Raw genomic sequence first — 17,592 nt, 5'->3', positions numbered from 1 at the left:
GTCGTACTAGTCTATTGTTACGCCATAAAACTGGTGCGAAGGCGGTAGACTAGTATCTAGTACAGGGGCGGGCAACTTACCCAGTCGGCGGGCCCGATATGGGAAAATGAAGTACTTGGCGGGCCGGATTCCTGAATTGATACATTAATCGTGTATTTATCCACCTATACAAGGAATAAATCGTATTTAATGTAAACTTTAAGTTTAAGCATAGAGACCAAAAACAGTCTTTAATGAATTTATTAACGTTATAACGCCGATTGGGGCAGACTGTGACCGCGGGCCACATTATCATGTAAGACCGGAAACTGCCTGCGGGCCGCTCAAAATCTCGTCGCGGGCCGGGTCCGGCCCGCGGGCCGTATGTTGCCCGCCCCTGATCTAGTACTAAGTACGAGATTGTCTGTACAGTAGACTAGACTAGTCGTTATAGATACAAAGAGTGAGGAATTGAAGGCAAAATTTCATACCAAGGGGCATATCGCTGCTTGACTTTTACAAAAAGTAGCTTCTTGAAAGTGGTCTTTATCCCAGCTTGACCAACAGCGCAAAAGAAATGGCATCGATGTTTGGTAGCAGGTACACATGTGAACAAATGTTTTCAACAATGAAATTCACGAAGAGCAAGCTAAGATCACGCATTTCCGACGCCTATTTAGAAAATGTTCTGGTTCTTGCTTCATCTGACTTGTCACCAGATGTTGAAAAACTTTCACAAAGCAAGCAGCATCAAGTGTCACATTAATGCTGTGTTGTTGAAGTGTGAATACATATATTTTGCTCTTCTTGTGATTGGTATGATTGAGATTGCAGCAATGTAGCGTAATATACTGAAGTGAGTGTGAATTATAGTATTAATGAAAATTCCGGCCCGCCAAAGAGTTGTACACTCGACATTTGGCCCGTGACTAGCAAAAGGTTGCCGACCCCTGAATTATAGACTAAGCCTTGAAAAATCGTTGCTGCGAGAGGCATCCAGTAAGTAAGTAAAGTGACTAACTGCTAGAAGGGAAAAAGTGTTACCGTAGTCTGTGCTATAAATTCATATTTAACAAGTAATATTTCATTTATTTATGGGAAGTTATATGACTATTATAATTACATTATTTGAGCATATTGTGTATACTTAGACTTCCACACTATTTGATTTTAGACATCTTACGAATGCTTGTAATTTTTTCCACGTGAATAACGATTGTATATATTTCGAAATGGAATTCATTTCAAGTGAGAAAGGCAAACGAAAGTTGGCCTTGAACGGTTTTATGTACGTTCGTGACAAAACAAAAAATGGCGTAACTTACTGGAGATGTGAGGACTACCTCAAATGTAAAAGCCGTGTATCTACAGCCGAGGACGACAGCCTCATGAGAGCACCATGTGAACACAGTCATCCACCAAACCCTGCACGTGTTATAGTTGCGAGAGCAAAAGCCAGCATGCGAGATTGAGCAGTCAAGTCAGATGAACGTACCTCAAACATCATTCAGAGCGAAACGCAGGATATACCCTTAGCGACCGCTGGTGCTCTCCCTGAAAAAACATCCTTACAGCGGATGATACAGCGTAAGCGCGTATGTCCAGAAGGAAACGGCTTGATGGATGAACTCCGCGTGACACCGAGGGGAGAAGCCTTTGTTCTCGAGGAAGACGATCAGAACGAATTTTATATGTTTGCGTCTCAAAAGAATCTGGATATACTGAACAACTGCGCTAATTGGTTTTGTGACGGTACATTTGATGTTGCCCCACTTGGATACCAGCTGTACACGATATACGCGCTGGTCAATGAAAATCGCACGGTGCCACTCGTATACACCGTCACAGAGAACAAATCTGAAGCTGTGTACAATCGCATCTTTTGTTTATTGGAACAACAGCGACCTGGTCGCCGACCAGGAATAGCCCCAGAAACGGTAACAATAGACTTTGAAATGGCAGCATATAATGCTCTTTCTTCCAGCTTCCCTCGGGCAGAAATTCTCGGCTGCCTTTTTCATTTTGGCCAATGTAGCTTCCGGAAAATTCAGGCCCTCTCTCTGCAGCGGTGGTTCACTGAAGATGCCGAGCACGCCCTTCGCATAAAATGCTTCCAGGCACTGGCATTCGTTCCGCCTGAAGACGTTGTACAACGGTTCGAGGACTTCCTGGCCACGTTCAGTGACGACGATGAGCAGCACTTGTCTGAATACATTGACTATTTCGAAACTACTTGGATTGGACGATTGCGTCGCAGGAATCGTCGTCAACCTCTATTTCCTATCCGGTGTTGGAATGTCTTCCACCGGGTTCAAGATGACCTTCCACGAACGAATAATAGTATTGAAGGATGGCACAATGCGTTCAGCAAGCGTGTCTCAATATCCCATCCGACGCTTCGCAGACTCGTCAAAAAAATTAAGCAGGAACAAGGTTCCAACGAAATCTTCATTGAGCAATTGAATGCTGGAATTGCTGGCCCACCTCGGAAGAAGCGCTACGACGCTGTCAACCAACGGCTGAAGAGCATAGTCGAAAATTATGACTCAACGAATATTGACATAAACACTTATCTTCGAGCAATTGCACACAACTTGTAAATAAATGAATGCGATTGAAATGTGCACTTCGTCAGTTGTCGTTCTTTTAACAGTGCATATCGTCAGTTGTTTCGATAAATTGTGGTTCTTTTAATAAATTGTCGTTCTTTTAACAGTCGATTCGATCAACTGTCGGTTCGATCAGCTGTCGTTCGATAAACTGTCGTTCGATTAATTGTCTTTCGATTAACTGTCGCTTCACGCTATCGACATTGTGGAAAGTGCCCACTCTAAAAATTTGAAATTTAATCAAAAGAGATCAATACCGCTAATGTTAAGAAGCGTTTTATGTTGCTTAGCGTGCCACGTAAGCATACATAAACACATAGCCTAAGTTGTAAGTTATTTCTTTTTAAGAAACAGAATAATAAGAAAAATAATATGGGTAAAAGTAGATTACTCACGAAATTGCGCCTAGGCTTTTTCTTGTTTCTGTCGTTTTGACTTTAGAAGATTTATATATTTGAAGTGGCAATATCTTTCTTTTGTTTTGGCAGGTATAATAGGCCTATGTTTCATAATAAGATGAGAACAGTTTATTTTTGTGGCTTGATTTCCTATATTCATCTTGGTTTCCTAATTCCTGCTCCACACAATTGATTTTCGTTTACGTGTATTTCAAGAAAATCTATCATGTTGTCTGACACATTTCATTCACATGAGGAGCCGACCCGGATCGTTTGGTGTTGGAAGTAAATCTCTTGTTTATGGGATGGTCGTTAGACCCTCGTTGTACAACTACTTAAGCAAGTTTTTGGAAACTTTGCCAGTTTTACGCTGACTATTTTCTAACCAATGTTATGTTGTGCTCAGAAGGTGTGATGCAGTCTATTGGAAATCAACCATTAGCGTTCGCAGAAAATTTTTCAAGGGGAGAGTTTTGCGAGGTGACATAGTAAGCCTACATTTACGTATTGATAGTTTAAAAACTCTTTACAAGAAAAATTCATACGAAAGGGAGGAGTTTTAACCTCCAATCTTTTCCCTTGCGTATGTCAATGTGGGCAACAATTTAAAAAAGTTGTACTGTTCTTACGCCGCCTTCCAACTTAGAAGAAAAGACTGTAGAAGATTATAAGGCATTGCGAAGTTGTATGGTCTACTTGGTTTTTCCCACGGTGTTTTACCATTTTGTGTCATTTACTTTTTGTCTGGTGACTATAGGCCTATACTATATAGCAGGGGTGGGCAAATGTATTCAATGGAAGAGCCATTTGCAGAAAATACAAGTACCAGAGAGCCTCAAAATTATTTCAACTGAACACTAACTCTTCGGATTCTATGTCAAGTGTTACGTCATAAACGAAATGCTGGCCTAAATAAAGAAAAGAAAAAGAGAGAAACGTTCATAAACGGTACTCTTGGTAGCCTTTACAATTTTTTTGGAATTTCACGATTCGACTAGAAGAGCCACAAAAAACATGCCGGCGAGCCGCAGTTTGCCCACCACTGCTATATAGTACGAATACGACACCTGCAAATTTTAACATTTCAGTTAAACCGAGTTTCTGAATACGCATGCTTACAAAACAACAGGAACTTACAAAATAATACGTTTATTATTCATATCAGCGCTTCTACAGAACATAAAATTAACAATTATGTAACATTGTATGCAACTAAAATTAAAATCAGCGCATGGAACAACGTGAGAGGTTTGAAATCGGTAAAGAAATCACAAAAATTTCGAAATTTGTAAAATTGGCACTCTGCGACTGGATTCAGAAAGACGGAATGAAGATTGAAAAACTTAGTGCAAAATAGAAACTAATGCATCAAAAGTCAGGACACCATGCATATGAACAAAAAAGCTAAAACCTTTACGGCTTCCATAAAGGCTTGGAACCTGAATTAACTTCAGAGTATACTTCGGTCTTCAGAGCTGCAAAAATAAAATTTTTAATAAATTTATTTATTTTGGAAAATTGCTGAAATCTTGGCTTACTGGGGTGACGCGTTGGAACAATTTCTTAACAAAGCAATGTTCTCACCAGGGTTTGAATTTACTGCTCTGTCTTCAGTGGTGCTGCTTTCCTGAAGTTGAACCTTTGTAGCTCCTGTTAAGGTGTCATGTTTCAAGCTCTCATAAAAAGATGGGCTTGTAGTGTTTTCTCTTCCCGGGCTAGAAAACCTACCGTTTCGATGTAGCCTGCAGTCAAATGGAAGTCCTGTGATTGATTAGCTTTGGATTTGGAAAGAAGAGAACTAGAGAAGTAATGTATTTCGCCGCAACTTAGAGACAACAATATAGTTAGTGTATATTCATAAAAAATTAAAAAAAACTTCTCATAAAAGATCGCCCAAATCCTTTAAACTATTTCCATTCATAGACAAAAGGGTAAGCAATTTATTCTTGAACTATAATGATTAATCATCTACAAATTATAAGCACCAGCATTTAATAGGCTACCCAACCCAACGATCAAAGAGGTCGTTAAATATATAAATATTAAAATAAATGCACTGTCAAAATCATTCAATCTACAATGTAAATACAAATTAAATGAGGATATTTACGTCACCTAAAATACCTTGAGTTTTCTGAAATTTTTTTAGCGGAAAACGGCCTTTCTGTCATCCGCGGTTTCTCTGGTGGACGCGGCGCAGGGGGTGGCCGCAGCAAATGCATTGCTGACAACTGGTCAACGATTGTTTTGCCCCGAACCGCTGCCGAGTGTTTAGGGTTCGAATGGGGTGGGCTGTCTCCGGTGATTCTGGTCGCAGTAAAACGTTGCTTGACGTGATCCGTAGTCATAGGCCGTTTTACAGCAGGTTTCCCGTTCTGAACTGTCACGTTGGTGTGAGCCTAATTCATGGTTTACAAAGAGAGTAAAATTCCTTAATTTCTGAAGCCATGTAATTATAAGGCAACTCCAGTTCGCATATGAAATGCATTTGTTTATTGCGATATAAATACAATCATATTTCACATACACCGCAGGGAACTTTAATGCCAACAACAAAAGAGTAATTAATTTTCGTTTCAAGTACAACAGAAGAGTTTCTATTTTGCCATGAAGAGTAGAAATAGTGCTTTCATTAATACTGTTGAAAAAAGGTCGCCATTTTCGACCTGTGCAAACTGTAGCCTGATATGCAACCTTAGCGATGTAAGAGTTTGATTAGTGCAAGTGCCACTGTATCTCCGCTTAACTTTTACAGCTTTGTTTATTTACTGTGCTACTATGTTTGGGAGAGGCCTTTTCCTTATCGAACATAGCATTGAACTGTGTGAGCAAGCTTTCATAGTAAGATATTGTTTCCTCACTGTTGGGATTTTTAAAGTACTGTGAAAATGGGTGGCTTATCTTTGGAGCTTCATTTGTGTTCAACTTAACTTTAGACTCAGCTTTTCCGTTTTTAGCAACAGTTGCTTTTGACTTTGAATTTCGTCGAGTGGTTTTTGCCTGCTTGAAACGCCTCTTGCGTGGTTCTATAACCGGAATATCACTATTTCTCCCCCAAATAGCTTTCTCTAGTTTGGTGATACCTGCTGGTTTTGCTGAGCATGCAGGAGATTTTTTGTTGAGATAATTTAACTCATCAGGTTTACTTGTCCTAGGCTTAATATGCATATTAATCTTCTGTGTTTTAGCTTTCCTGTAAACCACTTCAGTTTCAGAGAGATAATCAGCCATTTCTGACCACTGGGACTGCATACTAGGCTTTCTCGAGTAAGCGTAATGATACGGATTTGTGTCTGTTTGTGACTGAACACATGCTTCTCCAGTTTCAAGCTTAGACTGGTCTAAGTACGTTGATCTGGACATGACGTTTTCTGGCAACTGAGCTGATCTGGCTTTGCACATCTGGAAAAAGTAAACACTTTGCTGACGGCATAACTGTAATAGCTAGAGCTTAAAATGATATTTTAAATGTTGTCATGATGATCTCACCAAGCCAGTAAACATCATAAATCACAATTAGTTTAAACCACTTTTACTTATGAAACATCATATTCTACTTACTCTTCACTAGTAAATTGAACAACCATGTCAACGTTTTTGTATCAATTAGTTATGTACCTGTGCCAGCATAGCCTGATGCTTTGCTTTACTCTGCTGAAGCAAAGCACTGCTTTGCTGAGACAGAACAAGTGGAGATTTTGCCAACAAAGATTCTTGGGACTGATGCATTCCCGAGTGATCTGCTACCTCGTGTGGAGAGTCAAGATTGCTCACAGTTGTAAATTTATTTTGGCCTGCACATAGCACAATAGAAAGGAAATTATTTCTGATGCAAGTGAAGCGTAGCATAAAAGGCATTACTCGCAATGCCGTCAGCAAAACAGACTGTATTAGTGAACACATTTACACAATGCAGCAACTAAAGTGCACACGAAAATAATACCAGGGTCAATCATGCTATGGACCGAGGGCTCAATGCTTGCAAGATCACACAAACTCGAAGTACGCAGTGGAGTGTTACCATGATGATGCAATTCCCCAGAACCTAAATTACCAGCAAACAGCAACAATACATGTAAGACGCCATGCTTTGTAACAAACAGGAATGTAAACACAGAAAAAAACACGAGCAGGCACTAACCCATGCCATGGTGGTTGTGAGTGGAAGCCATATTGGCCAAATTAAGATTTGATAAGTGTTTTGAAAGTGCTGTAAGCTGAACCGAGGCTGAATACTGCCTTGCAGCTTGACGTTCTGTCAAACGCTGAAGTGCGTCACTTATTGCTTCTTGGTTTGCTGCTGTTGTAGAAACATTCCCATTAAGTTATAATGAAAATATCTTCCACATAAATGGATATGAGGTATACCTCCATAAAAACAGTGATTTACCAACAAAAATATGAATACTAAGTATGTTTAATTGCTTATTATCTTTATAGGACATAGTATAAGCTCGATAACTGAAAATGTCGGATAAATTTACCAGCATCGCTAAGATAAAACTATTCATGACAACTACAGGTGCTTATGAGACAACTGAGTATTGGGTACCAAAAATACAACATTCTTAAAAAGATTTACGAATAGCATGCAAAAAGGGCAACACTATACAAGTGAAATTCATTCCAAAAGTTTAGTATAATCAAAGAGCATTTTCAAGTTCTTCCAAATTAGCGTGCTTACAGACACTACATGCAAGTCAACTTTACCTGTCTGATGATGAATACTGCTCCCTAGTGGACGACTGGAAGCAGACATCGGGCGGCTAAGAGAAGAGTGACTTGAACTATAAAGATTACCTGGATACAAACATGGCATGCAAAATCAGGAGAATTAAAATAGAAGAATTTGTTTGATTGCAAAATTCATAATCAACAGGATTTGAACACTTAATTTGCAAATTAACAAATGAAATGATATATTCATTGAAAAAATTTATTCACATAAAAACAAAATATGTAGTTGAATCAGAGTTAACTACATAAAGTAACGATTGAGTAAGAATAGACACAAATTCACCAGCATAACTACCTGGAGACAGCATCGTTCTGGCGCTGGAGGGTCTTTTCTGTATACCGGATAGATTGGTCAAAGATGGAGATTTGGTTCCATAAATGTAATTTGCTTGATGTAGAGAGCTATTACTTGAATGGTGGGGCTTATCTCTGGATGCTGCTGTGCAACACGACAAATGTTAAAAATCCTCATCAATTTCTTACCTTGACAAGCAAAAACTCTTAAACAAAACTTTTATGTTTTAACAGATTTCAATTAGTGAAATTTTTTTTTCCAATATTGTGAAAAAAATTTTGTTTACATTTTAACTCATCTCCTTGAGTTAAAATAGATGGATTTTGCAGAGAAGACTTTGCAGATTGCTGACTGATCACGCTACCCGACGTGCTCTCAGATGAGCTAGTAGCGCCATCTCTATCATGATATCTGCAAACATAAAACTCTTTTATTAAATTTAATGGTGAAATATTTATAAAACGAGATGCTCCAAAAAGCTTTCGTCATACTAAAGCGATATTTTCCTGAAATAAAGCAAATAAAATTATAAACCTGGTAGTGCCACTTTTGGGTCTGCTTGCACCCAAGAATACCGATGCAGATTTGTTGATATGAGTGTACGCTGTTAATACTTCCTCCAATGCTGGTTCTGAAGCGCTCACTATAAACGCTCGGAATTCTGTGTCCGATACTTTGGTTTTGCTCATATCCTTTTCACCACTTAGATTGCTCTGGTCTTTTTCCAACCTAAAACACAGTCAAGTTTAGGAAAGACAAATCAAAAAACTTTAACAATAAAGAGCAAAAAAATATCTTATTCCCGGCTAATCAACCTGAGGAAGCCTGTTACTGATAAATTCAAAATCTAACACAAACAGGCGATGAATAAATAATAATAAAATAAAATATTGGCCTATCTCCGTAAGTCTGCAATATTACCTACATGGTTAAGCACTTGACTCACCCCAGATGATGTTTCTGCTCAAGAGCATCCGATTCTTTGTTATAAATTCTGACAAACTCCCCAAGCTGTTTTGATAGGATTCTTTTTCTGTCAATAATCGAAAGCCTTCGGCTTGGAACGACCACAGTGAATGATTGGCACAAGTTGCCTGCAGCCCTCTTCAAGAACCTCAACACCAAATCCTGGTAAGATTAGAGAGAAACTTTCAAAACATAATCTGCACGACATTACCCTGAACTACAAGCGTTCGGGTAAAAGCTGTCACACAAGCATAAAGCACAACTATGCAATGGTTATGCGACAATTCTAACCCTTTTCCTATTATTATATCGATTCAAACCGTAATTCTTAGAATTGTCGCAATACCTTATGCAACACCAAAGCACAAACAAACGATGACATAGGAACACAAACCATCTGCTCCTCTTGCTTGATGATGGAATCAGTCATTTCCTGGATGTGCCCCTCGGACTCTATCTTCAATCGATGTTGTACGCGTGACAAATAGGCCGAAAATGCCTGGCGTGCTTGCAGTTTTCTGCAAAATGCATTGCAGCTTAATAACACAATTTCTATTTTGTATTCCAAAAAGCCAAAAACCAGGCTTGTCCATGGGACATTTTTTTCTGTCCCATCCCATCCTATCCCATAGCAATTCATGCCTGTCCCATCCCATCCCATCCCAATGTCCCATCCCATTTAAAATTGGCAGGTTAGAATGAAGCTATGACATTTTCGGGCAGATATTATTTTTTAGATTTACATTTTCGGATAGATATATTAAATTAAAATCGATTTCACCCACAAAATGGCTTCAAACAATAACCTCTGTACTGGTTCCCATGTCCCATGGGAATTGCAATTCGTGCTGTTCCATCCCATCCCCTCCCATGGGACATTTCCCATGGGATTCCCGTGGGAATCCCATTCCCATGGACAACCCTGCCAAAAACCCTTCTACTGCTAACATTCCATTAAGGATAAATATAGTTCTGAACTTACCCCAGATTTCCACCTGAATTTAGCACATCCAAGACGTTAGTCAATCTTTGATTTTTGTTCTTTTTCAAAGATGACTTCTGTACAGAAGTTGTACTTTTGCCAGAAGTGTTATCAACTAAATTACTATCACCAGACGCACTGGCAGCCGTATCTTGCTTCAAGGTTGTCGCCCTTGGTGAAGCAACACTTCTGTCTGATGTTATTTTTGTTGTCGTTCCGGATGCAAAAGACACATTCTTGCCTCCTGTTATTGGTTTCGCCTCCATGATGCTGGTCTTCAACTCAGAAGTCAAAGAAGGGTCAGATGGGTTTGTTGACTTGTACATATACACTCGCTGATGAGGGACGGCTTTCGATGATGAACTAGAAGTTGATTGTACTGACTTCACATCATCAGCTCGAGAATCTGAGAGTTGACCTTGTCGCTTTGGCACAACATTCCGAGGGTTTTCAGAATCACCTGTGGCATCTGTCTTGCTTTGTTTTGCTTGGGTGAATGATGTTTTTGGATTTGAGGGTTTATCTCCATAAGATCGAACACCAACTTTTGACACCTTTACAGTTGCATTTGTTGAAGTTTGTCGCTTTGGTTTTTGTCCATTTTTAGTGGATTTTGATTCTGCGGTGGAGACACTCTCCACATCTTCATCATCATCGCTGCTTTCATATTCACTGCTGGTTGAGTTTCTAGTCGCTCGTTTTGACTTGTTTCGCTTGTTATCAATCCCTTTACCAACAAATGTAACACGTTAAGAAAATATCATTTCCCACTAATACCTAAAGATAATAAGAAACATTTGTATGCTTTGTTATCTAGATATTGCTTAATTCTATTTATTCAACAACTATGCTATGAATAATTGTATATACTTTTACTTTTTTACAAAATTACTTTTTCTGTGAAGTTACTATTAACCCTAAGAAATACACAATGTTTCGAAAGAAATCGAAACATAAACTTGCCCGTTTAAAGTCAGTTTTTTTCTAACTTACCCACTGGAGTTTGTTTATTTTTGACTTTCTTTGGGGCAGATGTTGATGTCGATCTTCTCTTCTTGTAAGATTCCAAGGAGAACAACTTCCTCTCATACTGCATAAATCGCTCAGCCAATAAGTGATGTCGGCTCTCCAGCATCTGCCCACAAGGTAAAATTTTGTCAAATTACTGGTATTGCAAGCAAGAATTTTTGTTTGCGAACAGCTGTTAGAATAAAAAAAGCAGTTTTACGTAAAAATTTCTTGTACAACAATTTTATTTACACCCAACAGATTGATTCAGATGCTAACGCTTTTGTTCTGCCCTTTGTGACATCAACCCACCTGACTTGCCGTCATGCTCCTTATTCTAGCTACTGCTGATGCGTACGCTCCGTGGGTTGACTTTAACCTGCAAGGATATACAAAAATCCTCAGAAATGTAATTGTTCATTTATTCAAATCATACTTATAACTACATCAATAATGAAATGCTACCTGTCAGGAAAGAGTTTCTGAGCTAACATATGATTCAAGTTGGACTTATATTCAAGAAAAGAGCCGTAGAGTTCCCAAGTTTCCGCAGTGGGAAAGATTCGGACAAAGTTTCCTCGTCGCTGATGTTGCTCCTTCGCCATCAGCAAGACTCTTGCTTCGTCTGGGGAAAGTCCCTGGGTCTTAGCAGCCGTTGTTGCAGCGTCTTTATAGCCAGCAGAAGACGGTCTTTTGCCCTGTAAAGCAAAGGACATTTCACACACAAAAAACCTTAATTCAAACTTTAAAATACATCAACATATAGTTAGACTTCTTTTGCAGTAGTTTTTTTAATCATTAGCGGTTGTTTTAGTCCTTAGTATTCTTGTGTAAAAAGGATTTTCCTTTCACACTTGCCAAGCATTTAAAGCAAAATTATACATTTAAACTATGTAAGACATGCTTAACTGCATTTAGCAGATAAGCAAAGGAATTATTTACACATTAATAGCCTATGCATGTAAGGTCTAATGCTCATGTAGGACTAATGCCTGATGCTCAGTTGTTCATTAACTGGGTTATTTGTAAATTGCATTCTTAAGACAGCGCATTGAATTAAAATTCCAAAGCATTGAGCACTACAGCACTTACTTTAAAATTTTTCTAACTAAAAAAGGTTGTAGAAACCAATAAAATCATGTATAATTGAAATAAAATGATTTTAATATGAAACCATACCATTTTGAGTAATTAATACAGCAGCATGCCTGAGTCTAAGTGGGAAAATATTCATCATAGTATTTTTGCTTCAAGATCACATAACTATTATGGGACAATAACAAAATTCCTTTGTAAATTTGGCAATCATGATGTAGGTTACCAGTGCTAGCTAGACATCACCTACCATTCGTGTGCTTGTACCTCCAGTTGATTGGCTACGCTGTGCCGAATAAGGTCGCTTAAAAGGAAAATCAAATCATACAAATTAGAAAAAATACCATGACAATTTTAAGTACGAGAATTAGATAGAATTCAAATTAGTACAAAAAATTAATAACTTTTGTCATTGCTTGAACTTATTTGCACTAAGATTTCACCTTTATTGGCAAATGAACACTTATGGTAAAATTGCTTGAAAATTAAGCTCACACTGGCATGCAAAATGACACTTGAACAAACAAAAATTCTTAGAAACCTGCAAGAGGTCCATTTGCTTCTTGGTTTGTCGGCGAGTCATTGGATCAACGCAACGAAAACCTGAAAAAAATGTTTGCAAAACGATGTTAAGTTGAATGAAAAAAGTTATTTTAATTTATATTTTATAAAATGAGGTCAGAGATTCCAAAGTGTGAATGTACTTCTTCCACAAGAAATTAACTAGTAGCTAAGATGCCAAACAGTTAACACGTGAATGTAAATATGACAGGCTATCAAATTAAAGTACTAATCATACAACATTGTGACCTTAAAGATCTCAGCATCAAACTAATGAACAACACTGTGTTACTATTGGCATCAATCGCTACATGAAGCAAGTACCTGCAATACTGAAAAAATCAGCAATCATATTTGATTTGATTTTCAAGTCCAGAGGAGCGTCACTGAAATAAAATAATAATACATCACATTATAAAATTTAAATAAAAAAAATGTGCCAACTGTATTTAAAGCAAATCGATAATGGTGTGTATTAGCTACCATAATAGATTTAATAAGATGAATAAACAAAACACCTATGGCATGTATTTTCCTGCTTTCATTGATCTCTGTTTTAGGAACAGCCATAGTAAGAGTTACTCTACCTGTGTTGCTTAAATAAATATTTAATTACAGATGGCTGTAACATAACACACTTGCTTGTTAAGCGGTTCGATGGCTTAAGATAAAATATCAATTGAAAGGAAACAGATTAGGGTTAGCAGGTTAATGACACGTGATGTGCTCAAAATATTACGAAAGGAATGGTATAGCTCCATGTGTTTGCCCTTCTGTGTATTGGAAGCATGTCCTTGGGCGGGATAATAAACAGTCAGCCCCAAACACACAATTAAGAAGACATTATAAGTTTAAATATCATACATTTGTATAAAAGCTTCCTTATGTGTTTCTGTAAGCTTGTTTGGTATCCACAAGAAAGTTGGCAAATTAAAATCAAAAGTTTCTCACCACGCTAAAGAAGGAGAGAGATTTCCTTCCAAAATCCAAGGTTTTAAATTTTCATCGACCAATATATCAAAACCATAGACTTCTGCATTAAACAATAGTAAATGGTGGTATCAAACTATCAACCATGGATTCATACATAGTCAGTCTAAGTCTAAGATTCCAACAACTGTACATACAGTAAGTGGAGTAACCAATCTATTTTCATCCGTACGATTTAAGAAATAAACCAAAAAACAATTATACACTTGTGTAAAGAAGATGAATATTTTAAGTACAGTACAGCTGCAGAATATAAAAACATTGCAATAGAAGTGAAAATTGTAAGATTTTAAACATGCAAACCTATGCAATTCTCCTTGTGTGGTACGAACATCTTGCAAGCAGTAGCAATGGGTAGTTCAGCAGCAATTATAGACTTGATGATTACGGCTTCAATCCGCGACATTAGCGTTGAAGTATCAATCCCCTCCTGCTTCAAGTAACGCAACATCGCGCTCATGCTCCATTTGTTCCCATAATCTTCCACTTCTGGATCTTCGCATCTGTGCATTGAGATGATAACTTTGTCGACTTCATTTCAAGATAACATAAGTTCATTGTACTTTTGCATTTGGGCAGATAGTATTAACTTTTGAAAAGAAAGACTTCTTTAACGTAATGCAATCAACACAGGACAAGTTATTTAAACAAGAAGTTGATCACAAATTACATCACTTCAGGAAAATCAAAAACTAATTGCAGATTCCTTTTTATGAGATGATTCAGGATAAAACAAGGATGACAAGTACTTTTAACCAACCTCACATAATCGTGACTTTTCTTATTGATGGAGTAATTGGTGAGGTGCATCATTTGGTTCTTCAAATGCTTGTTGGCCTTCTCATATTTCACGGTAGCAAACCTTCACATAAATAAATAACGTAGTGACTTTGGCAGTTTTAATTTTACATTTAATTTAACCAAACATTTCGCCTCAGTTTTTTTTCAAAAAATGTTGGGCATTTACATAGACCTGAATGTCTCGTTTTGCTTTTTTAAATCCCAAAATAGGTGACATATTACCTTGTTAAACCTTCCTCAAACAGATAAATGATAAGTGGGTCATAAGAAGTAACGGCCACATAGACCCGGACATCAAACTTAAAACCATCAATCAGTAATGGGTTGTTTATGTACTTGCACACCATTATGTTGTCTTCTAATGGAACTTGATTAGGCTTAAACACATAAGTAACACATTACATTATAAAATGAGGTTTCTTCCACATAGATCAGGCGGCGCTAAGACAGGTAAGTTTCTGGTATATTTATAGCACATCTAGATAAGAATTATAACTGCCAATTAATCAAGGAAATGGAAAATGGTAGGCATAAGGAGTCCCAACAAGTCGTAAATAATATTATTTAAAGGCACCTGGTTTAAAAATTACACAAACCTAATATCTCTGACAACAAAGATATCTGACAAGCACAATAAATCACAGCAGTGCTGTAAAAAACAAACACAAACAATGCTGTAAAAAGATGAAAACTACACATCACACATCTTTCGAGTTCTTAGAAAATGTTTGCAGAACAAGTTGGCAAAACATTTGATCATGGCAGAAACAAATATGTAACCTCTTGAAATTGCTACCATAAACCTACATTATTAATAAGATATATCCCTCTGCCTCTTGAAGAAGCTATTGGCTTGACAATCCATGAGCCTTTTTCTTTTACATAAGCAGCTAAACAGTAAATAAAGACGATAAAACTTTATGATAAAACCAAAATTTCAAATATAGCATAGCAAATTTATGGTACATAGAATATATTTAACAACATATATGGCATATAGAAATGAATTTATAAAAATTGAAAGGACAACAGATAAAATAAGCAATAATGTGTAGTAAAAATGGCTGAAAAAAGTTATACAAAAACTAGGTTAGATATATATAACCGCAAATGAAAAATCAATACATTTCTTTTGGGTTTAGGTAAAACAAGGTTATTCATCAATAATTCATTGAATTGTCAAGACATATCTCGTACCATTGTAGATAAGAACTAAGAAGTTCCAATGGTTTAATTATATTTACTTTTTATAAAAATTCAAGAGGCCACTCCAAAAATTACTAATACAGATACTGTAGCAGAATTAATTTTTTTCATAATCATACATGCGACCTACTACAAAACTCCTGATACTCTGAAGGCATCAAATAGCTTTTCGGAATGAAGTCAAAATGTTTGGCACCTTTAGTGTGAGCCATGCGCTCAATATTTTTATAAAGACGATCTTTCCGTGTTATTTCATACGACCTAAAATAACAAATCAAGTAAAAATCAATCACAGTAATCAACTATAATTAATTGCAAAATCGACAGAAATCTCTGACGTTATAAGTCCCAGCAGCAATGATTTGTCACAAAACTACACAGGTTTGCCGTGTTGGTGTCTATTTTATATTATACAACTTTTATCATGTAGCCACCTTGGAAAATGATTGACTTTTTGAAAATCTTGCAAACTCCTCAATGAAAAGGGCTTGAGATGGGCCCCCGTCCACATCAAATTAAATTCAGCGCTATTTGGGTGAACCTTGAAATAAGAATTTGTGTTTATTAAGCAATAAGGATCGTAACATCGTGTTTGTTTCATCCAAATCAGTTTAAAGTATCACCAAGTTTTATTTTCAAATAACGATCAAAAATCTATAATGCGTAAGTCTTCCTACAAATAGAAAGAAAACACTGGACGATTTTCTTACTTCATGGAAGCCATAAGCTGAGAGCACGGATCGAACCAATTTGCTTTCGGTCTTCACCATTTTGTATGCAAGATGATATTTCTCTACAAATATAATTTAACAGTTTATTCAAACTCACATTTAAGTAAGCTCAACAAACGTTCAGTTAAAATCTTAAAGTTTGATATAACTTGTTCTTTAAAACAAAATAATGTAAGGGTAACGATTCAAAAAGTGTCAGGTTATTGCAACGCAAAGTGACCTCCAATTGCTTTAAGTTTTCTGTCCTTTGTGATAAGAGATTCAGGACGAAACATTATAATTGGACATTTTTTTGACCCAGATCCTGCCCATAGTAGAGATGTGTCTTCACTGAAAATATATAAAAACACTACGACTAAAAAAAACAAAATTATGCGATAACTGGTAGGAATGAACCACAAGGAAAATTATTGACGTTTGCGTGAACACAAATATCATGTAGGTCAACACAAACAAATTTATTTATACAAGCATCAAAGGTTAAGTTTTATCGAAATGTTACCTAACTAAACTTAAAACGTGATGCAATTGTTTAAAAACAACTTGCTTTGTTTCAAAAAACGTAATTAAATAGCAAGATGAGAATCCAAATTCGTCTGGTAAATGATTTTAGTTTAAGAAATGCTAGATCAATGATTTTTGTTAAAATCAGTAATCTTATAGCCATTGTTTTTGTGCTTGCTACTGTTGTTTGTGTTCGCAAGTTCGTTTAACTCAAGCCAGACGACATGAGTCAAATCTTTTTTGATTTGTATCAACCCATGTCTAATTGGTTCCATGATAACAATGATTAAATTACAAAGATTAAATTACCATAATTCATACAAAAAAAACATTATGGCTCCTGCAATAAATTTGTAAAACAAAATGCAGAACAAAGCTATCATTAATTAATACATACAGCACATAATTTTGTAAATATGGCAGCATAAAATGTCTATTTATTGCGCTGTTTTACAATAACAGATTTCAAAATTTGTATAAATTATTTAAATCAATTCAAAACAAAACAGCTACACTTCAACATGATGAAAACAAAGAATGGAATGTGGCACACTTTAATTTTTGCTTTGAATTTTTTTCCTGTGCTTCTTCCTCCTCTTCATCTTCGGAACTTGTCGCCGTCAACGACCCCGAATAATCAGAAGTAATTTCAGAAGTACCAGGCATGGTCAGAAAATAAAATCAAGTTTGCTAACTAGAAAAAGGCCATCATGCTAACCATCATCACTAA

At 36.8% G+C, this 17,592-nt stretch overlaps 1 protein-coding gene across 10 annotated transcripts; it reads right to left on the bottom strand.

Moving 5' to 3' along the window:
- Window positions 1-4,119: 4,119 nt before the first annotated feature.
- On the bottom strand, window positions 4,120-17,592 carry LOC143462477 (tubulin polyglutamylase TTLL5-like). 10 transcript variants are annotated; one of them, XR_013118170.1, is made up of 29 exons: window positions 17,416-17,592; window positions 16,579-16,688; window positions 16,338-16,420; window positions 16,062-16,168; window positions 15,758-15,888; window positions 15,229-15,311; window positions 14,644-14,798; window positions 14,381-14,482; window positions 13,924-14,123; window positions 13,582-13,663; window positions 12,955-13,016; window positions 12,611-12,672; window positions 12,320-12,373; window positions 11,440-11,672; window positions 11,287-11,353; window positions 10,960-11,101; window positions 9,967-10,693; window positions 9,379-9,502; window positions 8,965-9,146; window positions 8,553-8,747; window positions 8,305-8,429; window positions 8,019-8,162; window positions 7,697-7,786; window positions 7,128-7,286; window positions 6,930-7,031; window positions 6,605-6,780; window positions 5,111-5,385; window positions 4,525-4,784; window positions 4,120-4,461 (listed from the first exon to the last, which is right to left on the bottom strand). XR_013118170.1 is itself a non-coding variant. In XM_076960667.1 (29 exons), exons 1-29 carry the CDS (start codon window positions 17,526-17,528, stop codon window positions 4,437-4,439), a joined length of 4,314 nt encoding a protein of 1,437 aa, XP_076816782.1. In that variant the 5' UTR covers window positions 17,529-17,592; the 3' UTR covers window positions 4,120-4,436. The 10 variants fall into 10 exon arrangements, 8 of the variants coding, with proteins under 8 accessions (XP_076816782.1, XP_076816783.1, XP_076816779.1 ...); XR_013118168.1 differs by having other exon boundaries at window positions 4,571-4,784; XM_076960667.1 differs by having other exon boundaries at window positions 4,525-4,728.

Source organism: Clavelina lepadiformis, chromosome 6, assembly GCF_947623445.1.
Source record: "Clavelina lepadiformis chromosome 6, kaClaLepa1.1, whole genome shotgun sequence".
Taxonomy (NCBI): Eukaryota; Metazoa; Chordata; class Ascidiacea; order Aplousobranchia; family Clavelinidae; genus Clavelina; species Clavelina lepadiformis.
The sequence above is the reverse complement of the archived record's forward strand: the minus strand, read 5'-3'. Positions and strand labels throughout refer to the sequence as shown.